Source organism: Vicugna pacos, unplaced genomic scaffold, assembly GCF_048564905.1.
Source record: "Vicugna pacos unplaced genomic scaffold, VicPac4 scaffold_21, whole genome shotgun sequence".
NCBI lineage: Eukaryota > Metazoa > Chordata > Mammalia > Artiodactyla > Camelidae > Vicugna > Vicugna pacos.
In genome coordinates this window covers 14,652,077-14,678,640 of record NW_027328742.1, presented here as the reverse complement: position 1 = coordinate 14,678,640, position 26,564 = coordinate 14,652,077, and the positions used below count along the sequence as shown (strand labels likewise).

The window sequence follows — 26,564 nt, the reverse complement described above, 5'->3', positions numbered from 1 at the left end:
CAATGAAGCACGTCTTCGGAATGGCATTTTGTTGGCTATTCCTGAGGTGGCTTAGGTGGCCATCTAAGGTGGCTTAAAAATCCGGAAATAACACACGCAGGGGAAAAACCAGTGCAATAATAACACATTTTCCTTCCTTACTGTTAGCTTCCTTGTTTTTTCTTTCTCTGATTCAGTGAATGCCAACACAAGGATTATTAAATCTCCTGACATTTTCGTTTTCTTCCAAGAATGTATCTTCATGTCTGAGTAATTGTCATCACCTCCCCTGGTGAGGGGGGAAGAATGGGTACATTCTGTGAGTCACGTCCACTGATTTACAGGCCAAAGTTTCCCAGCATTCAGTGGAAGGCTGAGTCGTGTGGCAGACAAACTAGTAGCTGAGAACTCAGGACACTTGGGTTTGGTCTCCATCACCATTTCTGTCTGAATCTCTGTAAAAGGGGCCGATGGTTCTGCTTTAGTTTCCTCGTTTGGAAAGTGCATCAAGCCTGGCCTTGGGTATAAGCGCGCTTCGTTCGCACACGTTCTAAGCGGTGACCCCAAAAGGACCCCGGCTTGAGCGCACAACGGGGCTCCGCCCGGGTGGCGCCCGCGCTGGGCAGGCGGCTGCGGCGGCGCGTGGGGAACCGCGAGTTGCGCGCGCAGCGCCTCCGCCGCCTCCCGAACCCCCGCCCCCGTTGCCAGGGGGACTGGGGCGACGCGCTTTCCGGCCCCGGCGCGGCGCGGCGCGGCGCGGCTGTCATGGCGGAGGCCGCCTGGAGCACAGACACCGGAGAGGCCGTGTATCGCTCCCGGGACCCCGTGCGCAACCTCCGCCTCCGGTAGTCGCGTTGCCTCAGAGCTCCGTGCTTTTATGCTCTCAGATAATTGGAACCTGAACTACAGTTCTCGGTTGTTCAGGGCCCCTACTTCCGTTTGCAGTCCTGACCTCTGCCCGGTCTCCCCGCGTCTCCCTCACCACCCGGAACCCTCTTCAACTCACAGCTTCCAGACCCACCCTTTCAGGACCTTTCCTTTCCCACATTCCTCGGAGCCCTGTGTCCCCAGTGTACTTCCTCATCCTTACTCTTCTTAGGACCCCGTGCCCCACTCACCTCCCTCTCTGTTGCCTTAGCCCTCCCCTCTACTGTGTTTTGTTTCCCCCGTTTTTGCTCTGTGTTTATCTCCTGGTTGTGTGTCTTGTAACGGGTATTTGGGGCTTCGCTTTCCCTGGCAGAGTCCACCTGCAAAGAATCACATCAAGCAACTACCTCCATTACCAGCCTGCTGCCCAGGCCGGAAAGGACCTCATAGACTTGGCCACTTTAAGCCTCCCCCAACCGCCAGTGGGTGTATGGTGGTGATGTGGCCCCTTGGGGATCTGGGGAAGGGCCTAGGGTGAGGTTACCTCTTAAGACAAAGTAGACCCAGGTCTGTAGTCTGGGGAAAGGCATAAAGAGGTTGAGTTTCTTGTCCAAGGTCACATGGCTGGTAAGCGTTGAAGCCAGGATTTGATCCCAGGCAGTTTAAACTACATTATGTTGCATAAAAATTGAATAAGCGTAATTCCTGCCATCAAGATACTGATCTGAATTGTGGTCAAATGTAGTGAAATAGCAAATACCATACTTTAGATATGTTATAAATTTGCCTGTCAACCTAAATACCATTTGTGGCATTTTTTTTTCTAAGAAAGAATGCTCCAGGCTTGAAATATACTTACAAACCCTTTTCAAAACAATTTACAAATGGGGGTCTGCTTGGGAAATGTATATATGAACATCATTTTTACTCTTGCAGTTTTCCTTATCTGGGAAGCCAGAAAAGTGAGCAAGAGAGGACATTGTGTTTGTGTTAGGTCACTGCTCTCTCTGCTTTTGTTGTCTGTTCAAAAATATTTCTGAGCAAGAGTGTGAGCTGGTGGGTTGTGAAGCATGTATCTTTGAAAAAGGCATACCCAGCCAGGAGTATATGTATTAGATTTGGTTCTTTAAAAAAAATCTGTTCTTTGCAGGGAGGGTAGAGCCCATGCTTAGCATGTATGAGATCCTGGGTTTGACTCCCAGTACCTCCATTAAAAAAAAAAAAAAAGAAAATGGGCGAAGGATATGAATGTACAATCTGAAAAGAATAAATACTAACTGCAGACAAGATTTAAAATAAAAGTTATTCGACTTTCCTTTTCTTTACTAATACTTAGTCTCTTAAGGTTACAGTGTTTGATTCTAGATATATGGTTTCAGGAATAGTAAAGATAAAAACACCACAGTTTTTTTTCTAGCAAATATTGACAGTTGGGATTGAGGAAGAGCCATTCAGCCTATTTCTAAATTTCAGTGCCTCACACTGAGTTAGAATAAATAATTCCTGGAAGGCATGACTTCCATTTATCCAGATTAGTGATTAAGACTTCTTAGGTCCTAATCTTGGCTTCTACACATATCTACAGCATCTCTAGAGTGAGTCTAGGGTGAGTGCTTAATAAACCAGTGAGTTCCAACAGGTTTTGTGGCAAATGTAAGAGCAGGGACTTTGGTTATAACCAACTACAGAGCAAGAAGTGGTGCTGGTTTGGCTCAAACAATTGACTCTCTGTTGTCTTTGGAGGTGGACACCGCCCAGATGAAGATGAAGAGGAGGAGGCTGTGATTGGGTGGCAAGAGAAGCTCTTTAGCCAGGTGAGCCAGTGCCACTTGTCTGCTCAGTCTACCTCCACCTGGTCCACCTCCCACCTGGCTGGTAGCTGGGAAAGATTCTTGATCCATATCACCAAACTGATTTCCAGAAGGTTGTAGCAGTTGTATACTTACCACTGCTGTATTCACGGGGTCAGTGTAACATCATGCCTGCCACTACCCAGTTTTGTGATCCTGGCTAAGGCACTTTCCACCTCTGGGCCACAGAAAGAATTACTGTTTTGCTATGTCAATTCTGTAACAGTAGAGTTGAATTAGACTATCACTCTGGTTCCTTTTAGCTCTAATCTCCTTTGGATCCCCTGTCCTCCATTAGTTTAGACAAATGAGAGTTGGTTGTGAAAACGTGTTGGATTGCATCATCTCTAGAGAGCTGATTTGACCAGTTACAGGAAAAAAATTTGACCTATTCTTAGTAGATCTCTGTTTCCTTGTGACCTCAGTTTGAAGTAGATCTGTATCAAAATGAAGCAGCCTGCCAGAGTCCTTTGGATCATCAGTACCGTCAAGAGATTCTGAAGCTGGAGGATTCGGATGGCAGGAAGAACCGACGAATCTTTACTTACACTGACTCTGACAGATTCACCAACTTGGAGGAGATATTGTTCTTTTCCCAAGTCCCATAGCTCCCTTCACCTTTGCCTTCCCTAGCTTTCTGGCCCCACTGTCTGTTAAGACAGAAGCCTGTTCAGGGGAGATGGAGAGCCTGTCTAGGAGCCACGGTGTGCCACTGGCAGCCAGGCCAGAGTAGGTGGGCACAGTCCACAGGTGCTGTGGCTGCAGCTCCCTGCTCCACCTGCTGGAGGGACTGGGGGAGCCAGCAGTGTCTCTATTTTTATTTTATTTTATTTTTAATTTTTCGCCACAATTCAGCAGCTGCTTCTCAAAACCCACAAGACCGAAACAGACAAAGATTGTGTTTGTACAAAGCACAGTTGGGCCAAGAAACTCATCTCAGAAAGGGACTTTTCCCCTCTGTTTAAGGCAAGTTTGAGGCTCTGAGTCACGAGAGACCATTTGGCAGGGAGATGGTGGCAGGTCTCCTGCCAAACTCAGCCTTTTGTGTATGGCTGACTGCCGGAGGTACATGGCATCGTGGTGAGATGAGCTTGCAGTGGGGACTTCCCTGTCAAGCCACTTGCCCAAAAGGGTCCTGGAGATCATTTAAAGTGTCCATAGAAATGTGTCAGTATCTCTAATGCTAGACTTGCAGACTGTAAATTGGGAGAAACAGCCACTGGGCTTTTCCTCCATGCATCGTGAGATCAGACAGGTGGGTGGAGTCTAGAACCATATAGATCAAATTCAACATGGATTCAGCCAAAACTGAATATATATGAGTTTTAAGAGGAATTCAGTACAACACAGGGAATGGCTTATGTCCTCATTTTGCCTGTGACAACATGCCCTCGGGGACTTCAGTTTTACCTTTTCTTCAGTCACTGCATGATGTATTCTTTTTAGTGAGATTTCAAACTCCTTGAGGGAGAGTAGAGCATGTATTTTCTGATTTTTGTCTGTGACCTTGTAGATTTCTGCAAGGATCAGGTGTTAGGTGAACGTTTTTGAAAGGTTGATGCTTTTATTAGGAAAGCTGTGGGTTGGTAGATATAAAGTTTGGGTTGTCTGTTTTGGTAAAGAAAATTACAGTGAAGTGTTCATTACTCATGTGCAGATTCTCTACAGAACACTTGTATTACATGTGGCATCTTCCAGCTACCTAGTGAATGTCAACGTCTAGCAGGCAGACTCACCCAACTTTTTGGTGGTATGTGCTTAGAGACTGCAGGCTCATTTTAATATTAGCACAAATAAATTCATTTCTGAAGGATAGGATGCTGCTGAAATCTTAGGGCAAACCAAGGCTTGGTTGGACTCTCCTTTGGGTTGTCCCCTCCATTAACATGTGTAACTGTGAGGTGGCTGTGCCTCTTAGGGTCAGGTCTCGGGTGAGGTTTCAGAAGGAGGACTTCCCTCCAGGTGCTTGGTCCCATGTGGCCCTGACCAGATGGCTTACACAGGGCTGCCCTGTTTTCCCAGCACTGTCAGAAAATGACCACCGCAGCCAGTGAGATGCCATCCTTCCTGGTCGAGCGAATGGCAAATGTCAGGCGGCGCCGGCAAGACAGGCGAGGGATGTGAGTACCAGTGTGGATGGCGGCTGGGGGGCCTTTGTGGTCCTTCCAGGCCAGTGTTCTGTCTGCCTGCTGACTCAAGTGTCCCATTCTGCGGAGGCCCCCACCCTGGTGTGCTCCCCTATGTTCCTCCTTCAGGCTCTTCTTGGGGGGCCAGGGGAGTGACCCTTCCTGTGGTGTCTCCCAGGGAGGGTGGCATCCTTAAGTCACGAATCATCACCTGGGAGCCCTCAGAAGAGTTTGTGAGGAATAATCATGTCATCAACACCCCTCTTCAGACGATGTACATCATGGCAGACCTGGGGCCCTATGGAAAGTGAGTGCAGCCCCTCGTGGCCCGGCTCAGACCCTCATCCTTCCTCCTTTCCCTACCCGCCACCCCCCGTTGTAGTCATCCCAGGTATGTGGGAGGGAGGGACTGTTTTCTTCTTTTTTCTCTTTGGAAGAAAGTATTTTGCCATGACAGTTCTCACTACAGCCTCTGTCCTCTCTGACGTGGGCATGTTATATAAATTTTATTTGATTTTCTCCTGTTAATCTGTCTCACAGCAATTTAATTCTTAGACCAGCCAAAAGAACTTAGAAGGGTAGAGGAAAATTTCTTCCTCCCTGACAGCTCTGATGAAATAAAAATTTATATTCTACGGTAAGCCAAAGAACTTTAACCATAAAAATTGTCCTCTGCCCTTTAACTTCTTCTCCCCTCTGCTATGCATTGTGTGTCTGCATTATGCACCAAACCCCCCATCAGCAGAAATACCCATCAGCTCAACCACAAAGAGGTACATTCTGTCAATAAGATAACTCCTTAGGAGACAGCTTTCCTTTTTAATCTTGTAAGGGACCACAATGACCCATGACCCACTACTCACCTTCTATGGGTAGAGCTGGATTGTGTAAACTGTCAATAATACGTCACTTAATGCACAGCCCTCTGTTTCAAAAACTTATGTAACTATGTTTTGACCTTTAATATGTGGACAGTTCTCAGAGCTTTCTGAGAGGCTGTTCCTGGATTATAATCCTCAATTTCATTAGAATAAAATCCTCCATTTCTTTCTTAGTTTGACTGATTAATTTTTCTTCAACAATGCCCAGAACTTTCACCTGATAGGAAGGAATTCCTGCCTTGGTCCATTTGGACTGGGCAGGCTAGAGCTGAGCATTCTATTATGTTGTAGTAATTCTGTCCTGCATTTTGCCTGATTGAGCATGTTGAACTCCACTGACTCCTCCAACTGAAAATCATGCTTGCAGAATTCCAGGTTTTCATGGAGAAGAAACTGAATGTGAAAGGAAGGGAATCCAGGTGGATTAAGATAAAGCAGGTTCATTATCTTCAACCAGAGTGGTTCCACTTAGTTTTACTGACTTCCTACATAAATTTTATAAAATGCAGTGGATGACATTATCACTGAAATATTTTAAAATTCCAGTATTATGCTCTTTATATAGACTTTTGTAAAATCTGAGAGCACTACAAAAATTCTCAGACAAAAATGGAAGTGTATGAAAGAAAAATCGGGATACGATTGTGTAGATGAAATGAAGTCTAACATTTCTCTGTTAACACCAGTATGGATTTTTCTAAATCAATGGACATGTTCCAAATATTTCTGACTCTTTAGAGTCTCATATGTCATAACTGAGCATGTGTTTCATTTGACTACCCTTTCTTGGGAAGTAAAAGATTCTGTCATTTATTTTAGTATCAAAATCAGATGTGGAAATTATTTTTCTATGTCCTATTACTAAGAAAACATCCATTCTGTCTTTGTTCAGGGGACACTAAATGAAACTAATAACAACCCCGCTAATTTTTCCCAGAAAAGCTAACAGGACTAAATGGGCCAGCAGAATCTATCATCATTGACTGAATTCATTCTGATGGGAGTCACAATGCAGCCTGAACTGCTGGTCCCCCTTTTTGGGGTCTTCCTCATCATCTACACAGTCAGTGTTGGGCAATCTGGGCATGATTATCTTGACCCAAGTGGACTCTCATCTACACACACCTATGTGTTTTTTTAATCAAACATCTGGTTTTCATTGATCTTGGTAATTCTACTGTCATTTGTCCCAAGATGCTGGTAAGTTTTATTGTGGATCAAAATACCATATCCTATTATGCATGTGTCACACAGTTGGCTTTCTTTCTTATGTTCTTTATCAGTGATTTTTTTATCCTGTCACCCATGGCCTATGACTGCTATTTGGCCATCTGTCACCCTCTGTGCTACAGTGTCATCATGTTCCGGAGACTTCGTCATGTGCTGGTGGACATCCTACTATACTACGTACTGATTCTGATACACATACTTTGAATGCATTCTGCAGAGGGCAGGAAAAAAGTTTTCCCTAAATGTGGTTCACATCTGACAGTGGTGGTTGTGTTCTATGGGTCTCTGCTCTTTATGTACATGGAGCCTAACTCCGCTTATTCCTTCCATACTGATAAAATGGCTTCCATGTTTTACACTTTAGTGATCCCGATGCTTAACCCCTTCATCTACAGCTTAAGGAACAAAGAAGTAAAAAACACCTTTTATAGAATCTTTAAGAATCAATGCAAACTTTGTATCTAATATCCAATATAGAATATTGTTTTAATAAACTATGATAAAGGCAAATGTTACTTGATAATATTTCTAACAATTATAATTGCATTCTTTTTGGCTCCAGAGCAAAGGATAATTAAAATGCAGAGACAAATGCATTGTTTTGCTTATATTCAGCCAAATGAATCTTCATATTTTAGATCTCAATTAAATGTCACTCATTCCCCAACATCCCAACAATCCATGCTGTTGATTCAATGTTTCCTTTAATGATTCCACAGAATTCCCCATCTCTGCCAACAGAAACAATTATTAAACTCTATGTCAGCAAATTGTGTTTGTTTCTGTCAGTTTTTTTTTCTTTACGGCAGGTATCTTTTCAATCATGTTTTCATTGTATTTTCTGCACAAAACATCAGTGTAAACAGTAATCCTCTTAAAGAAAGCAGATAATTGGATCATGATTTTGTTTTAATTCATTCTACTAGTCTCTGCTTTTGGAGACTTTAATCCATTTACACTTAAAGTAACAATATTACAAGGTTTCTTTGAGTTTCTTACTGAACATTAATTTTGGCATGTCTACAGTGAAAGTCTACAAATCTATTAAAAAAATAATCACAGAATTATAAGCTGAATAATTCCAGAGATGAAAAAGCCCAGGAAGAGATTAGAGTTACAAAAAGCCAGAAAGCAGAATCTTTGTTCAGCACCTGGGCATCCAGTATAGAGGATCTCAGAGGTAAAATCTACTTTAGGCTTCTATTCATACAATTTGAAAACAAGTCCTAAACAGAGCCACCAAATCCCTGTTTAAAATGTTTAACATTCTTTTAAGAAGACAGAAAAAATACAATGCTTATTAACATAAAAATTCACAATATTTAGCATTCAATCCCAAATACTAGACATATGTGAAAGCAGGAACATGTGATCTCACCCAGGAGATGATTAAAATAGATTCTTAAATGACAGTGATGATAGAATTATTGGGCAAGGACTTTAAATTTATTATAAATATGTTCAACATACTGAATAAATTAATTAAAACACTAAACTTTTGAGGAGGCAAAAAAAAGTTTAAAAATAACCTAATGGGAATTCAGAAGATGAAAATAGAGTACTAGATATAAACTAATATTTGCTGAATAAGAGTAACAGCAAATTCTACAGTGAAAAATAAACAATAACTTCTCTTAAACACATCACAATAGAGGTTACCTAAAATAAAGCCAGAGAGAAATAAAAATACTGAATAAATACCATGAAAATAGTCTTAGTGATCTGTAGAAAAATAACAAGCTACATATTGTACATTTAAGTGTAGATCCAAGAGGGAAGAAGACATTACATGGTGCAGCAAAACCACTGGAAGAACGTTGGACAGAATTTAAAAAAAAGAAACCCTATAACCCAAGGTATAAGAAGCTAAAATAATTCTAAGCAGGATAAACAGAAAGGAAATTATACCGGATCACATCACATAAAATATCTGAAAACCAATGATAAAGAGAAATCCTTAGAATTCAACCTGTAATTGTCAACCTATAGGTTGACATAAGGATTATATTTCCATCAAAAATATTCTTGGTTAATGGACACTGTATTATCAAATATTGTATAATCTTTTTCTACAAAGTCATTTGTTCATTTGCTCGTGCATTTTGTGTGCATGTGTGTGAGATGCACCTAATATGCATATTAATTGTGTAACTGAGATACTGACAAAATTATACCTATGTTATTCAGTGTTTAGTGATGTATAATTTATTTCATTAGACCCAGGCATGAAATATTTTTTATTTTTCCTAATAGAACATTTAGAGAATAATTAATGCGTATACAAGACACCCACCCTCAGGTAATTATGTACTTTTTTTTTTATCCTTGAACCAGATCAAAACTTTAACAAAATGAGTCTCAAGGGGATAGAAAAACACTTAAAAACATTCTGCAACAGACAATGAGGATTAAAACAGTAGAAAGTAAAAGCAGATTCTTCAGTAAGGTGAGTAGAAACACTGGACTTCAACAATTTCTCGGGACATACAGCTTAAACTCAATCATCACCGTAGACCTTGAAGGGTGTTAAATTCTACAAAACTGTTTCTCCCCTTGCAATGTACTTTCCGGTCATCAGTAGAACTCATGTGCAGGACAGATCTGTTATATCATCTCTGATACTCTGTTCTGTGCATTTAGATCATCTCAGTTTTTAAAATAAACTTAATGCTTCAGTTATCTATCTTAACAAGAATCTTTTTCTATCCTAATTCAATTGGTGTCCCTCCTGTCCCACTTTCCCTTCCTCTGTACTTAGGGTGACCTTAACAAAGCAGAAGAATGTCTCTGTGTTTATGAGGATATATTCTGAAGACAGAATAACTTTTATTAATACCATTTATTACCTGAGTAACATTAGTTATTTCACTTCCTATGCCCCAGTTTCCTTGACACTTAGATGGATTATGCTAATACAGTTGACGTTCAAACAACATGGGTTTGAACTGCACAATCCACTTACATGCAAATTTGTTTTCAGTATGTATGCTACTATGTTTATCAGTGATGGTTTGTTGAATTTGCAGATGCAGAATCCCCTGTGGATGTGGAAGGTGGCCTTTAAGGTTTAAGCATTTGCAGATGTTGGTATCTACAGCAGGTCCTGGAATCAATCCCCTGTGAAAACAGACAGCTGACTTTACAGTTTATTTCCTAGAGTGATTGTGTGGATCATATGATTTAATATATGTGAAGTGCTCAGTTAAATGCCTGGCATTTAATGAGTTCTATATCAGTGCTTGATATTCATTTGTATTCTTCTTTCCAGTGGATCTCTTTACATAAATTTCCATAATCCATCAGCATTAGTAAATAATAAGAGTGGAGAGCCCTCTTTATGCATAAGAGGTATGTGTGATTGGAAGACCCTTCAAGGTGACTCAATAGTCAGAAACAACTGATGTGGCAAATGAGGACAAAGATACTAATAACAAAACACTGAAACTAAAATACTACAACATTGGAGCTTGTGTTGGGAAAACAAGCTGGGCTAGAGTCAGTGAGAAGTACTGAAATCTGTACTCAGTACTCAGAGGATTTTCTGATCACCGTCTAACTTGTCAATCCAAACGTTTAGAAAGTCTTTTTGTGTCTTGCAACTTTAAAGAGATATGATGATTGTTAATAATATAAGATTTATGGTTTGGGTGTAGATTTTTTCTTTTACAAATTACATGGAAATTTTTAAAACCTGAAATATAATAAGTCACTTGATATAGTTCAAAAGACTTGGGTTAAAAGAAGTAGGCCATAGTAGCCGTCTCAAAAAATATCTTCAAATTGTCTTGCCCCCTTATAACATGCTTTACCAAAGCTTTAATGAATCTGTGTTTCACATTGGTCTCAGCAGATTGGTAGTGATTCTATCAACTAGGAATGCCTGTGGGCACTCAAGTGCCCCTTACTATTTGTAGTGAGCCCCCACAGACATTTCCCCAACCAGAGCTAGTGTGTGGTGGCTGGACCAGCCCTTGTGAATTTTATTACAATTGCAGGATGCACCTAAGCAACAATTTTCAGGGAACTTTTGAAAAACAAGATTTATTGCCCACATTCTGGAGGGTACATGGCATACTCAGGGCCAGGCAGAGAGGCTGAGGAGAGAGGAAGAGAGAGAGAGAATATCATGAGTTCTGGCTTGATTGTGGTCAAGGGCGGGCACCTAGATTCACTTTTTAATGGTGTATTTAAAACACAAGTAGGAATTAAAATGCAGGAAGGAAAAAAGCAGGGTCAATCAAGCAGTCAGTTACCTACAACATCTAGGGTTTTCTAAAAGAGAAGTTAACAGACAGGGCAGGCTGGCTACCTGATTGTGTAGCTGGACATATATTTATTTGAGGTGGATGTCTTTGAAATGGACTGACTCAGCAATCAAAAGCTTAATGTCAGGAACTTACATTACAATAAAAAATGCTAATCATTAGGCTCTTTCACTGCAGTGTGAATGTAGATGTGTACAGTTTTGACCTGATGGGAAGAGGAATCTTTATTTACAATTTGAGACAAAGAAAAATGACTGAATCTCATGCATCATGTATGAAATTCTCTTAGAAGATAGCATCTCAAATATAATCAATATTGATTTTACACACAGGTTACCAGGATGAACCATATGGAGAAACATAACCATACTGCAGTATTCAAAGTGACAGGATTTATTCTCCTGGGGCTCACTGACAGCCCAGGGCTGCAGGTGCCTCTTTTTGGAATCTTCCTAGTCATATGCTTGGTCACAGTGATGGGCAATCTGGGCATGGTTATATTGACCCATTTGGACTCCAAGCTACATACTCCCATGTACTTTTTCCTTAGACATTTGTCAACTACTGATCTTGGTTACTCCACTGGCCCCAAAATAATGGTCAACTTTGTGGTGCACAAAAATACAATTTCCTACTATTCGTGTGCCACCCAGCTAGCCTTCTTTGAGGTTTTCATCATCACTGAACTGTTCATCCTATCAGCAATGGCCTATGATCACTACATCGCCATCTGCAAGCCTCTTCTCTACAGGGTCATCCTGGCAGAGAAAGTGTGTTGGGGGCTGGTACTTACTCCCTATCTCTATGGCACATTTGTGTCACTATTTCTCACCATTAAGTTATTTCAGTTGTCCTTCTGTGACTCTAACATCATCAGTTACTTTTACTGTGACTGCTCTGCTCTGACACACATGAGTTACAATTGATCATTTTGATCTTTTCAGAGTGCAATTCGCTCTCTTCCCTCTTGGTTGTTCTTGTGTCTTACATGTTTATTCTTGTGACCATTCTCAGAATGAACTCAATGGAATGGAAGACACCAAGCCTTATCCACTTCCAGCTCCCATCTGACAGTGGTGGTCGTGTTCTGTGGGTCATTATTGTTTATTTACCTGCAAACCAAATCCAGCCATGCTTTTGCTATTGATAAAATGGCCTCTGTGTTTTACACCCTAGTGATTCCTATGCTGAATCCATTGATCTATAGCCTGAGGAACAAAGAAGTAAAAGATGCTCTGAAGAGAACTTTAACCAATCAATGCAAAATTCCCCATTAATATCTTAATATTCAGTTACAAAAGTAGGTCCGACAATTGTTATTTAATATTCTATCACTCTGATTATAGCATCAAAAAGTGGGAATGTTTTATGAGATTGTTTTTCTCTTTTTCTGAATAAAACATTTTCTCTTTAAACTCCTTGTACTCTTTTCCACTTCAATTGAATAAATATTGTAGCCAGATAATTTTCAAGGTCATAATGGAACTTAAATTCTTTTAGACATAAGGCAGATTATGCCAAATTCTTGCTCAAATTTTGACTTGCAGAGGTGAAGGAAAAAGCCTTAAATAGTCAACATGGACTACCATTAACCAGAAAATTAGTAATGTGTATGTTATAGCAGTCACTGTAAGTTAAATAAAATTAGACCATGAAAAGTGCGTAGGTCAGACAAGAGGCAAGAAAGTAACAAAATCTCTGATTACAACACAACATGAACAAGCTGCTTCAAGAATCTGAGCTGAAGAAGAAACAAAGCGTGAACTTCAGAATGGAATTTTCAATCTGATTGCATTCAAATGTTTTAATGTCAAGGATGGAATGAGCATTTGGGAATTTTTTTTTAATTAAGAACCATGAGAAAAATTTTGGCTAACTCTGGGTCTCCCATAGACCATCACACTATAGCTAACTTTGGTTTATAGCCTCCCAACAAACAAGTTAAAATTCGCAAACACAAGAAAATTAAGTTTTCTGGTCATTTACTAAAATGACATCAATCTTTTGAAAATCTTTAGCAGTGATAACTAAGATTAGAGATGACTGGCACACTCTGGTGTTAATTGCACTTTTGTCACATCTATTTTGTCTTCTTCATGGGTTTGTATATACACAGAGCCAATATTTTGAATGGACTCTGCTAACAACACTTTATTCCGATTGTGTACTTACTCAACAAATAAACGGATTCCATACATCTTAGTGTTCTCTTTGTTGTTTGAGGTGGTCTTTTTAAAGTTTTTAAAATATATACACTACCCCAGTCATTCTTGCTTCAATCTATGTCAGCATTTAAAGAGAAAATTGTGGGGAAGTAAATCAAAATATGAACTAGGGTCTCTTTATCCCAGATCTATGCAATTTGTTAATTTTGTCCCTTTTTTAATATACTGTGGTTTACTTTATTGAGAGTTCATCTTAAGTGTTTTCACCACAAAAGAAATAAAGAATTATCTATGTGAGGTAAAGGATATGTTAATTAGCTAATTATAATAATCACATTACCTTTATATACATATATCAGAATATCATATTGCACACTGGAAATACATACAAATTTTATTTATCAATTATAATCTCTATAAAGCTGGAAAATATTTTAAAATTTAAATAGAAAAGATATAAAACATAAATTAAGCAAAAGAAAAGAAATACAAAATTGCAGTCTCCAAAAATATCAATTTTGTTTACCATGGTAGTTTTCAATCCTGTCCCTAAGCGTATTTACTGTTATAAATAAATTTTATTTTCTAGAGTAATATTTTATATTATACTGCAAATACTTTTTTGGTCACATTTATTTCTTTACCAAATTACAGCATTTCCATTACTTTATACAATATACAAATACAGTTAATTAATATTAATAGCATTCTGCAGTATCATTCATACAGAAAGAACTTTTAAAAAACCCTAATACATTATATTCTCTACAACTTACTTTTCTAACTTGAGAATTCATCATTGGTATTTTTCTTGGCCAATAAAGATTAATTTTTGTTTTTTCATTTTTAACACCAGCATACAACAGTGGAGTCCAGATTAATTACTTTATATTTGACCATTCTTTAACTGATGGACACTTGGTTGTTTGCAAGTTTTTATTTCTTTTGCCACTACTAAAAATGTTGTAATAAATAGCTTTGTGCTTATAACATGATATATGATTGCTTTTTATTTCTAAAATAAATTCATAAGGGTTCTTCCACATTCTATGTGTTGCTGGGTAAATGGTTTACAAATTTGCATAATAATTTGAATAAAAAAAAGCACTAAGGAAAAGTATTATGCACTGTGATTGTTCTTCCATGATTTAAAAAAAAATTCAAGAAGGGATACTAATATTTACTAACATATCGTTTTCATTGTGTGATGATAAAATTGCAAAGTGGTGATAATAGGTGAGTAACAGCAGCTATTATATATTGTAGATACAATGTGAATGGTTCTAAAATGTTCCCTTCTTTTTAAACTTCACTAAGGTCATAGTCTTAATTACCACAAAGCACATATTTCATCATAATTATAATGATGAATAGCTTAGAAATAATGCTTCCAACGTATGTAAAAGTCCCTTCATATCTGTCCACTCACACCTCTTCCTCAGGTAAAACTTCTCATGTTCTTATGTTTATATTCACCACATATGTAATTAATGGCTTGATGCAGCAAAAGCTTTTAGTTAGGAAATTGGAATATATTTATATTAATTTTTAAATGGCAATAATTTAAGGCCCTACTGACTCAATTGCATTCACTCAACCCCTAGTTATTTCTAAAAGTCCTTGTGATTGGTTTCCTGACTCTGGAATGATTTCCTCAATTCCTATCTAATTATTCCTCTATTAAGACAGCAAAGTATACTCTTTCTTGAAGGAACTTTCTCAAACACTTCAAGTTTCCCACATGTAACAGGAAATCATTCTGACTTCAAGGTGTTGGGAAGAGATGTCTCCAAAAGGAAAAATTATCTCTTTTTAATATTTTATCCTCACCCTCTGAGTGACTCATCCCTTAAGTTAACTCTACAGTATTTAGACCAAAGTATACCTTTCAATGAGACTTAATTTTAAGTTCAAAATCAATTTTAATATTAAAATAATTTAATAACTGCTACTAAAGGTGACCACTCTTGAAGTGAGCAGGCAAATCTGGACCTACACTCAAGGCATAAAGTCAAGGTTGGTCATGTCTGGCTTTTATGTCTGTTTCCATTTAGCAGAGAGAAGACCCAGAACAGCTGAAACAATTTCAAAGAAGAACAAAGTGAAAGAACTTACATGGCCGATTTCAAGACTATAAATTTATAATAATCAAAGTAGAGAAATATATGATAGAAATAGATACAGAGAGGAATGGAACAGAGTTTAGAGTCCAAAAGATGTGCACATGTGTGTATTCAATTGATTATCAGCCAAGAAACAAAAGTAAGTCAATGGGCTCCAAGATACACACAAATGTCCTTTATAAGTTAATGACTAAAAGACAATCTAAAAAGATGGAGGAAGAGACCTGAAAAAAACACTTCACAGAAGAGATATGAATGGTAAGTAAACACATTCAAAAAGGTTGATAGACTGGGATTTCAAAATTGTAGAATAGATAAACAAGATTACACTGTATAGCACAGGGAAATATACACAAAATGTTATGATAAATCACAGAGAAAAAAATGTGACAATGAGTGTATATGTCCATGAATGACTGAAAAATTGTACTGAACACTGGAATTTGACACAACATTGTAAAATGATTATAAATCAATAAATAATGTTAAAAAAAAACAAAAAGATTTAACATCCTTAGTCATCAGAGAAATGAAATTACAATAACACTGAAATACTATTTCTCCACCAACTAGTGTGGGTAAAGTGAAAAATACTAGATTATCAAGTACAAAGTACCATATTGGTAACTAGGTTCAGCTTCTAGTTTAATAAACTGCCAAACCATATACATATGTCCAGCATTCCTCCATACTAAGAATACTTGTGAAGATTTTTATAGATTCTAATAATTTGTATTACTTCTGCAGAGCAGATTTCAAGGAGCCATTTTCTGCCCACTGGAGATGTGCATGTTTTCAAGTGTTTTGAAACCTAGAGCAAGGTGCCCAGAATAAGTACGTCCCTCAGGTCATGATGCCTTATCACTTTTAGGCCAGGCAAAGCCCCTCTCTTTTATTATTTATTTTTCATTCCAATTTGTTCTGGGCTAAATTTTGTCCCACCAGAATTCATATGTTGAAGACTAAGTATCTCAGAATGTAAGTGTATTTGGGGTCAAGGCCTTTAAAGGAGTAATTAGTTCACATGGGTTGTCAACGTGAGCCCTAATCCAATAATGATTGATCATTTATCTGCAAGCCAGGGAGAGAGGCCTCACAGAAGAACCCAAATGTGCTATCCTCTTGATCCGGGACTTCTAGACTCCAGAACTGAGGAAATATATTTCTGTTGTTTAAGCCACCAAGTCTGTGGTGTTTGGTTATGGCAGTCCAAGAAAACGAATACATTTCCCATCTTTATTTCTTTATTCAGTCCCCACTACCTCCATGAGGTAACCATCCCAGTGTATTCAAGGTGAATCTGTTTTCTTGTGTTCTTGAAAAGTATAAACCACTGTTCCATGTGCATGCATGTATACCCTATATAAATGGCATTTCACTGTATACTTCAACTTCCAGCTTTAAATTTAAGGCCTGCAGGGGAAAATCTTATAACAAAAAAATAAATATTGTTGCAAAGAGAATTTAAGCACCAAAGAAGAGAATTTCTTCAGGCCAGTTTTCTTCCTACACTATTCTGTAAGTCTTTAAGCACACAAGAATATGTATCTAAAACAGTTAGTCTTTAAAAAATATATTTGTGTGACTGGAAATTTATAGACATGACACAAAGGCTTTATTTTTAAAGATTGTTTTGATTCCTCTCTAGGAGTCATCTTCTGCCTTTGCTCACCTGAAATATAATCATAAAGAAAATATTAAAATAATATTTTTATCACTGAGGATTGTTTTTCGGAGGACACATCCTCCTTTTCTGGGGGGGGTGGGGGGAGTGGTAATTAGGTTTTTTAATTTAATTTAATGGAGGTGCTGGGGAATGAACCCTGGACCTCTTGCACACTAAGCATGTGCTCTACCACTGAGCTCTACCCTCTCCCCACATCTTCCTTTTAACATCCACTCTATCCAATTTCTTAAAATAATTACTGTACGGATCTTGTGTCTTTGAAGTAAAAGTGGGAAAAAACCCACTAGAGATAGTGGCGTAATATAAATATAATTTATAGATGGAGTTTGTTACAATTTCACCGTTAGCCCAATGGTCTCTCGCTTTTCAATACTGCAATTTTTGCAATAACAAATCTCTGATTGCAAATGAGTTACCTCTACAAATACACTTCAATCTGATATATGGAGTTGAGGTCCCTTCAGTAATGTAGGTCAGCCTGCCACAAAATAAGACTGCAGGGGTGTCTGGCTGAACTCCTACAGGGAGATCTTGTTAAGGAGCCAATCCCAAAAGACATCTTCCCAAAGGATGCAGAAGACAATTTGTGGATGCTAGAGTCTCCTGTGCTTCAGAGTTGGGCTCTCAGTGGTTTATGAGGCCCCATCAACCTTCACTGCCACAGAAATTTTAAGAAGCTAAAGCAGATTTTCTATTAGAGGTGGGAAGAAAATATTTATTTTATTTCTGTAGAAATAACATTTAAAAGATCCAAAACTATACCTTAAACTGAGCCAATTCACTTTCATTTTGGAAGACAATGGGCATTATGAATGATTAAGTAATATGCTACTTAAAGTAAAGCTTATTTCCAAGATTTATAACATTTTTGGAGACAACACATCATTAAATATCATCCAGCTATTTATGTTTCAAAATTAGAATTGGCGTCCTTAGGTCTTCTGTATTTAAATAAATTATATCACTACTGAAACAATAGATTTTTGCTATTATTTATATCACAGTTTTATTTCTGTAATATTATTTAAAATGAAAAAATGTGTATTTCACAAAAATAACCTGTGAAAGAAAACTGGGTACACAATTGCCCAAAATTTACATGATGTTCCTTTTTGAGAATATAACTATATATCACAAATTTTCTCACCAGGTTTCCTAAAGCAACTGCTTAAATTGTTCTAAAAATTTTGCTCATAATTTCTATCCCTTTCCAATCATTTAATTCATTATTTTCATAATAGAAATAGTTATTGTTTTAAAATGGAAAGCTGATCATATTTTTCACTTACCTTAAAATTTACCAATGCCTTGCATTTCACTTAGAATAAAATTCAAATATTTATTGTGACCCACATCATCTGATTCTACTAATTCTGCATTTCCTCATTATTATTCCAGTCACACTGGCATCCATTAAATTTCTCCTGAAAAGCAAACAAGCAAGAAAAAACTCCAAAACTTAGTTACTTTTTACCCTAGAGCAGCATCTTCAAGAAATACATTCGTGCCTGGAATCCTGGAATGTTCGCCCTGTGGTTTATTCAATAGTAGGTTCCTTTCTGTCCTTTAGGTTTCAGTTCAAATGTCACCTTTCAGAAAGGCCTTCTCTCAATATCCTGTTTGAAATATTTCTCCCAGGTTATTCTTATGCATCTTTGTGTATAATTTACTGACACTGCTTCCTACAGTCTACAGTTATCTTGTCCCTATGTTTTGTTACAGCTCTTTGTCTCTTTCTTATTATTGGAATTGTAGATCCAGAGGTGAGGGACAAGTAATTTAACTGAATCTTGAACATCCCTTGTCATGAGTAGGAAAGAAATGAATAAAGGTATGATTCAAAGAAATTAAGGGGAAGAATGATGTTTGGATTCAGAAGCAAATGAATAAAAAATGCTCAGTAATGTTAGGAGTTATTGTTGTATTTATGGCTTCAATTCTTTTATATTGTTGCTTCATTCCCTTTCCTCACTGGAGAACAGTTTTCCTTTTTTAAAAATTGTATTCTTTTTCAAGAGAGAAAATATTTCAAAAAGTCTGACAGTTCAGGCATTTATGATATATATCTTTTTTCAAACCTATTTCTTGAGGTTTGATGAATGTGATTGACCTACAAAATGCTGTACCTCTTTAATGTACACAACTTGATGAATTTCTTGGCCACCTGAAGTCAAGTCTCATATACACATTCCTTTGCTTATTAAAATTGCCACCAACCAATCTGGGGTGACCTGCCTCTTTCTTTGGTCTCTCCTTTCCCTTCTTATATAGGTGGTTTTAGATTTCACCCAAGAAGCTCTCAAGTTTGCAAACCAATACCAAGTTTTCTTCATGCTGCTTGTCAAGTACTGCACTCTGAAAACTACTACCTCAAAAGACCTCTTTAACATATTTGTATGCAGCTCCTGGTGCATTTCCCCTCTTAAGAGGCAATGCCTACATCTCTTTGTTGGAGAACTGCTTCAGGTTACCTGAAGTGGTAATGCCTGCATGCCAGGCAGAAGTTACTGGAAATTTATATCCCATGGGAGACAGCCCTTTGTCAATGACTGACACATGTGCAGAAGTATACAGTGGACCCTTGAACAATGCAGGTTTAAACTACATGGGTTCACTTACACATGGATATTTTCCAATAGTAAATACAGCAGTACTACAAGGTCTGTGGTTGGTTGAACTGGGGAATGCAGAGGAACTGCTGATAAGGAGGACTGACTCTAAGTTATGCACAGATTAACTCATGCATTTATGGTTTAGGAGTTGTATAGGGTCAGCTATAAATACTCAGTCTCCTTTGCTCACTCAGAGGAATTCTGAGGTTTAACTTACAATTTTCCCAGAAATATTCCATGGAATCTGACCAAAATTTCTATCGTGGGATGTTGACACTACACCATTCCTTGGCTTACTTCTTTTTTTAGGTCCCACCTCTCATCCCAATAACTATTTTGGGTGCAATTCCTAATAAATCACAGTTACACAAATCATTGACTCAGTGTCTCCTTTTGAGTGAACTCAACTTGGTATTATAATTTCTATACACTACATTATTTGTGTAATTTTCCAGCAAGCCATGTCATTTTGACAATAAACATATTTTGAAACATTAAAATTGTTTGGCATTTATCAACATTTCTTAGCCTGCTGAATCTTACTTGAGTACTTTCAGCACCTCTTCCTACCACAAAATTGGCTTAAAAGTTTAAAACACAAAACTTGGAAAAAAGTCTGAAGAATTCTTTAGAATATCTAATCAGACCTAGTTTGTTCTTAATCACAAAATTCTGGATCCTTTTTCTGAGGGAGAATGAAGACAAATGAATAGATGTGGATGTTGGGTGGTATGGACTTGACTTAACGATAGAACCACTAGCTGAATTACTATTGGAAATTTACTGTTTCCCTTTTAAGGTGTGCATTTTCTCATCAGTAGAATAATGGGATTGTGTTAGGTATATGGCTTTAATTTTTTACAGAATTATTTTGCTCAAAAATGAATTCTTAATGTTAATAACAATAAACAATAAAAGCTACATTTACTCTGGTAGAATGAGGTGATAGACACAAATCTCTGTCCAGTTGCTGTTCTTAACACATTTTCTACAAAACTGACTTCAGATGACTCAGAAACCACTTGAGTCATCACCAGAAAACCAGCTTATTTTTAAAGCACTGTCTGAAAATGGTGGGATTCAATATGACCTATGATCCCATGCTGTTCAGTAATTTTCTGGTTTTCAACTTCTCATAAGCATCCTAGGAATTCTACTTTGCCAAGGGAAATCCCTCTCACTAGGTGTTACTCCTGAACCATGACTAAATCTCCTCCATTCCTTATAACATTCATGTCCATTTTTATCAGCAATTGTAAGTTTTATTAAGTGCAGTATCACTCATGAGGATCTAAAGTCCACTATGGACTGAAAATTGTAAAATCTAAGATTAAAAAAATAAATTTTGTCTCTTGGAAAATTTGAGATCTGGACAGCCAACACTGGTTAGAAAATGTTATTCTTTTCAAACTCTTAAGGATAAATTTTCTTTAATAATGCTGCTAGGGAAAACATGAAATTGTGAAAATTGCTGTGAAGTTCTGATTAAAAATATGTTATTGAAATGAGGTTAATTTTAAAGACATGTTTGGGGATCTAAGGTTTCTATGATCCCCATTTGTCATAATTTTTGTCATAATTTATTCCCAATACAAAGAAGTTTCTAAATAACTATATTAACACATTTAGTTTATTTATAGAGGCTCAATTCCCAGGTTCTTACCAATCACTCTCTGGTGACAACTCAAAAAGGAATGTGAAATAAATGAGTCCCAATGGTACTTTCTCACTGGAGATGCAATGAAAACTTCTTTCAGCTTTTCCTGGGCTTTCAAATGAAGATCTGCTGCGTGGGGGGTTAGGGAGACTCCCAAACTTTCTTTATACAAGTGAAAAAGACAATGTTGAGGAATGTTTCCCAGGGAAGAATTGAAGAGAACACTATGCACATATACATATCCACATCCATATTCATGTATTATGCATGTGTGTGTGTGTGTGTATATACATGTATATGTGTATATATATGTATATAAGTATATATATTTATACATAAGGATAAATCTGAATTTATTCTGATATCACTCCTACCCTAATCCAGGGCCACAGTATTCACTCTAGCTTCAATTGCATACTTATCTGTAAAGTTCCTCTCCAACAGTGAGAAACCTGGTCCACTTAAAAGATGTTTAATTATTTGTTCAAACTTAACACATATGTACAGTAATTCAAGAATTAACTTGAACTCTCCCACGAAAGAAATTTACAAACTAGAATGTAAAGTTTGTATTCAGTTTCTTTTGCCTATAGTTTTACACTTTCTAATAAAAACACAATTTTCCAAATTATTTAGGTCAGTAAATCCCCCAACTTGAGTGTAGCTATGTCATACATCGATAACAGAATTAAATACATTTGCCATAGTGTGGCCGGCATTCTGCCAGCCACTGGTATTGGCTAACAATCTAGTTAACTTTTTATTAATTTGCATTTTAAATTTGCCCCTGCAGTATTCAGTTCTATGAATTTTATGATAAAAATGCATAGAGTCAGGTAACTTAGGTAACATGCAGAACGGTTACTTCATCTTAAAAACTCCCTGAATGTATTTCCCAGTCAAGAACTGTCCCCTCCCCAAAGCTTTGATCAACTGAATTGGACTCTTTCTCCTAAAGTTTAAGAAATGAGAAAATAAAACATTCTCTGGGAAGAGCCTTTGATGATATATAAAAAAACGCATGTTGAAATAACATTATAAAAACACAATCCTAACAATTTGTGGTTAATAACTCCACTATGTTGTCATTCAAATTCAAACTAATTTATTTGTATGCATGACTTTATATAGAAGATTTTTAGTTAATTTTCCAACATCCCTATACCAAATACAAACCATGCCATTTTATAACAAGACATAAACAAAACCAGGGCTTTTTTCCATCTATATTAAGTATGTTTGCCCATTTAAAACAACATTAATTACTGTGTATTCACAGAATAATTACTTATCTTAAGCATATTTCATGCTAGTACACATATCCTGATTTACACTGACAAATTGCTATCATGCCAAGCTGTGCAATGTAAGGATTTGCTGCTTCTTCCTGTTCAGTGAACTGCTTGTGTTAATGCATCATGTACAGTGTCACACACTAACACAACGACCCTCCCACAGCCATTATATTGAAGCCCAGTGCCACATAGAAAACTACACAGTAAATTGTATATTCAAAGTCAGTATATGAAGCAGATAAGTCCCCTGCTGTTTCCTCACAAACCATATTCACTACCGTTTGCTTATCCATCATCAAATCCACAATCCCTAGGGATGCAAACTTCCCCTTGCTTTGGACCCTAGAGTTTGCATCAAATGCCTTACTGATCCTCTCACTTATGTGTTTAATTCACTACATATAAGTTAATTTGTGTTTTTCACCTTCTCTCTATTTGAAATTTCTCAGAGATATATCTGAAGTATCTAGTGTACCTTCAATTAAATGCTGGACCTCCTCAATTACTAAGACAACAGAAAATGTACTATATTGGAAAAAGAAAAATAATTCCATAATTCCTTTCCTCCCCCTCACCCCACCAACCCAATAAAACCCTTTTCAGTACTGAGGATTATTTTATTTCTTTAAAGATGCTGTTTTTGTTAGTTTGAACTGCCATAACAAAATACTATTTTAAAAAACTGGGAGGCTTTTACCAACAGAAATTTATTTTCTCATGGCTCAGGAGGCAGAAAGTCGAAGATCAAAATTCTGGACAATCTGGTTATTTGTAGACGCTCTCTTCCTGGATTGCAGATGGCTGCTACCTGACTGTGTGATCATGTGACCTCTTCTGTGTGAGTGCATGTGGTGGGGGTGGGGGGATAGGAGGGGAGTGTAGAATGAGCGAGAGAGAGAGAGAGGGAATACTAGTGTTTTTCCTTATAAGGGCACTAATTCCATCATGAGGGTCCCATTCTCATGACCTCATCTAACCCTAACCTCCTCTGGGAGGTACTCAAAGGCCCATCTGCAAACACCATCACAGTGGAGGGGAGGGCTTCAACCTGTGAATTTCAGGAGGATACAGTTGAGTTCATAGCAGATGCATTGTTTCTTAATATGTTTTAAAATAATATTCTTTCTGAACACCCTTGCTATGGACACAGATTGGCTAAGAAATCAATCTGGAAGACTGCTGTTTAGATGGGGTCACCAAGGAAATTAAGGAATAAAGGACAGAGATAACCTGAAAGAGGAAATTAATATTTCATAAGCATTTCAAAGAGTAAGCCAAAGAGGGTCTTGTCTCAACATGTTCAGAAATAGATCCTTGGAAGAGTTAGATATTTAGTTCTTTGAAAGATATGCTGTTGGAAAGATTCTTATCTTTTATAAGGATAGATTTAAATCCTGTTTTTGAGCAAAAACATTATGAACAATTATGACAGCAATCAGTAAATGATAGCAGCTCAAAAATGAGGAGATGCTAGGGCGGTTCCTCAAACAGGAGAGCAATGCTGATTGATCTCCAGCAGGCTGTGGGCTCCCTCTGGGGTGTGGTCTGTAACTTTCCTGATGATCTTACATCAGACCCTCAGTAAGATTCCTTGGGGTAGGTCATTGATAAAACCCTGCAGTTCACTGCTGCACAAACCCACTCGGAGAAGAAATAGGAATACCTTCTACCCAGGTAGTTTTAAAGATTGTTTTTAAAAATTGTGACAAAAATCTGAATTTTTAAAATCAACTAGAATAGAATAGATTTTAAAATAAAACTTTTTGGGTGACATTTTAGAAATGAGGGCAAAGAGTGTTTCTTCTAATTTTATTTCAGCTGTATAAGTAGGTGTTATTATATGATATACATTTTATTAGTTTGGAGTAAAAATTTGAGATCTCTAAAATAGAATCTATTCAATCATTTGGACAAGTCAGGCACTTAATTGATTATATTGTAAACTATGTCTAAACTGTTTTCATTTTTGCAAAAGTTAGTCATTTTACCCAGAATGAGAGGTGAGCACCTTATAATTGTCATCACTACATCCCTTAATATATTTGAAATAACTAAAGAACATTAATTATGAGCAGGAGAAATAAATTGAAATTTTATTACCAAAATTAACCTTTAATTCCCCATTGCCAAGCATCTAGAAGGGGCTACATCAGGAAATGAATCAAAAAGTCATGGTTTCTACCCATGGAGTCTACAGTCTCTCCAAAAAACAAATATGGAATCAGATGGAAACCACAAATGATGTGCAAATAATTTATCCATAAAATGTTTCCAGAATGCAAAAATGAAAACTGATAGGTAACAGAGCATGGGAATTGGAATTTAGGGAGATCTTTACAGGAATGATGGGATTTTGATAGACCTTGAAGGATAAATAGGAGTTTTTCCTCCAACCCTTCATTCTCCACTCACCTGGTAGACATGAGCACAGGAAAAAGAACATATGAAGCAGGGATGCATGTACAGTCTTCTTATTGTAACCGAGGACCACAAAACAATTATTCTAATTAGATCAATGTGTGTTGGCTGTGGCAGAAGAGAAAAGATGTAAATGGAAGTTTAAGACAAAATATCATGGGTTAGATGCTAAAAGATCATATATAATATACTTTCAAATACATTTGCATTCATTTGCATGTGCCACCTTTAAGATAAGATAAAATGGCATATTGAAGTTCTTATAGCTGCTGAACAGGGGAGTCTTAGCTGGTATTATGGGCCTTGTAAGCCAAATTCCTAATCAAACAGTTGCTTGATTATTTCAAAATGGAATTTATATATTGTGGGACCACTAACTAAGCTTTTAAATACTCCCATGACCTACTCATCTCACGTAATGATCAATAGCATCAGAGATTGTCCTCTTCCCATAGAAAGTTGTAGACACTTGCACAAAGACACAGCTAAAAATTATTTTTGATTTTGATGTCCATGCTTTATGAAGAACATCTATCTTCTCCTGATGTATCCTTACATCTGTTTCCTGACATAAGAAAATGTATCAGGTAGGCTATATATTCCTTTGTTAATTTATTCTTTGTTGAGACTATATTTGAAGAGCTAAAAATAAAAATGAGACACTCTTCTATGTCTTTAATTTAACATATATATTGCATATAAATCTTTAAATACAGATGTCTGCATCCAACAGATAAGGACTGTCTGGGTCTTGTTGTGTAATTTTCATGTTCTAGTATCTTACACTGAACAATAAGTACTGCCTACCTCGCTACTAGTGAATTTTAAAAGTGATTACTCTGACTTCACCCTACATCTACATTTTACTAGATCAGGGCAACAATTTTAACATAATATTTTCTATTTTAAAATCTATTCATGTAGGCAATGTGCAGACACATTATTTTATCTTAATGTTTGTATTTTTTAGATATAAAATAGCACCATTTACAGATTGAGAAACTGAGGGACAAAGGAATTTTTGACATGCTAAAATTACTGTGACTAGAGGGTGATGGAGCCATTTAAATATAGGTCTCCCAGTTTTATTCTTGGTTCTTTCCACTGTATCCCACTTGGTACACATATCAATGAAATGATACTTTTCAATAGTTACCTGTCATTTGAAAAGCAAGTGTTCATTACAGAAATTCCATAGTATTTCCTTCTCATAAATACAACAGTATAAGTGAGTTTAAATGGAAATTTTACATTTATTTTCCAAGAAGGAGTGTGCCTCTGTTGTTTCTTTCAGTAAACAAACCAAGAAGCCTGAGTAATTTCACTAAGAAACACACTCACTAGTACATAACATCACAATGATTCAAACTCTAGTCTCATATTTTTTAATGGTATGCCCTTCTGCTGTT

General features: G+C 37.2%; 1 protein-coding gene and 1 pseudogene across 1 annotated transcript; both read left to right on the top strand.

Moving 5' to 3' along the window:
* The first annotated feature begins 692 nt into the window (after nucleotides 1-692).
* LOC140694404 (tectonic-like complex member MKS1) lies at nucleotides 693-7,299 on the top strand. The gene is made up of 5 exons (XM_072957666.1): nucleotides 693-824; nucleotides 2,590-2,660; nucleotides 4,719-4,816; nucleotides 5,001-5,129; nucleotides 6,987-7,299. Exons 3-5 carry the CDS (start codon nucleotides 4,731-4,733, stop codon nucleotides 7,135-7,137), a joined length of 366 nt encoding a protein of 121 aa, XP_072813767.1. The 5' UTR covers nucleotides 693-824; nucleotides 2,590-2,660; nucleotides 4,719-4,730; the 3' UTR covers nucleotides 7,138-7,299.
* A 4,240-nt stretch (nucleotides 7,300-11,539) lies between these two features.
* On the top strand, nucleotides 11,540-12,495 carry LOC140694515 (olfactory receptor 8K1-like; annotated as a pseudogene).
* Nucleotides 12,496-26,564: the final 14,069 nt, after the last annotated feature.

Bases quoted from the DNA above. Each gene is read 5' to 3' on its own strand.
- LOC140694404 (XM_072957666.1), top strand. From the start codon at position 4,731: ATGACCACCGCAGCCAGTGAGATGCCATCCTTCCTGGTCGAGCGAATG. The intron at 4,817-5,000 runs GTGAGTACCAGT...GGTGTCTCCCAG, and splicing joins CGGCAAGACAGGCGAGGGAT to GGAGGGTGGCATCCTTAAGT. The intron at 5,130-6,986 runs GTGAGTGCAGCC...GTTCTTTATCAG, and splicing joins GACCTGGGGCCCTATGGAAA to TGATTTTTTTATCCTGTCAC.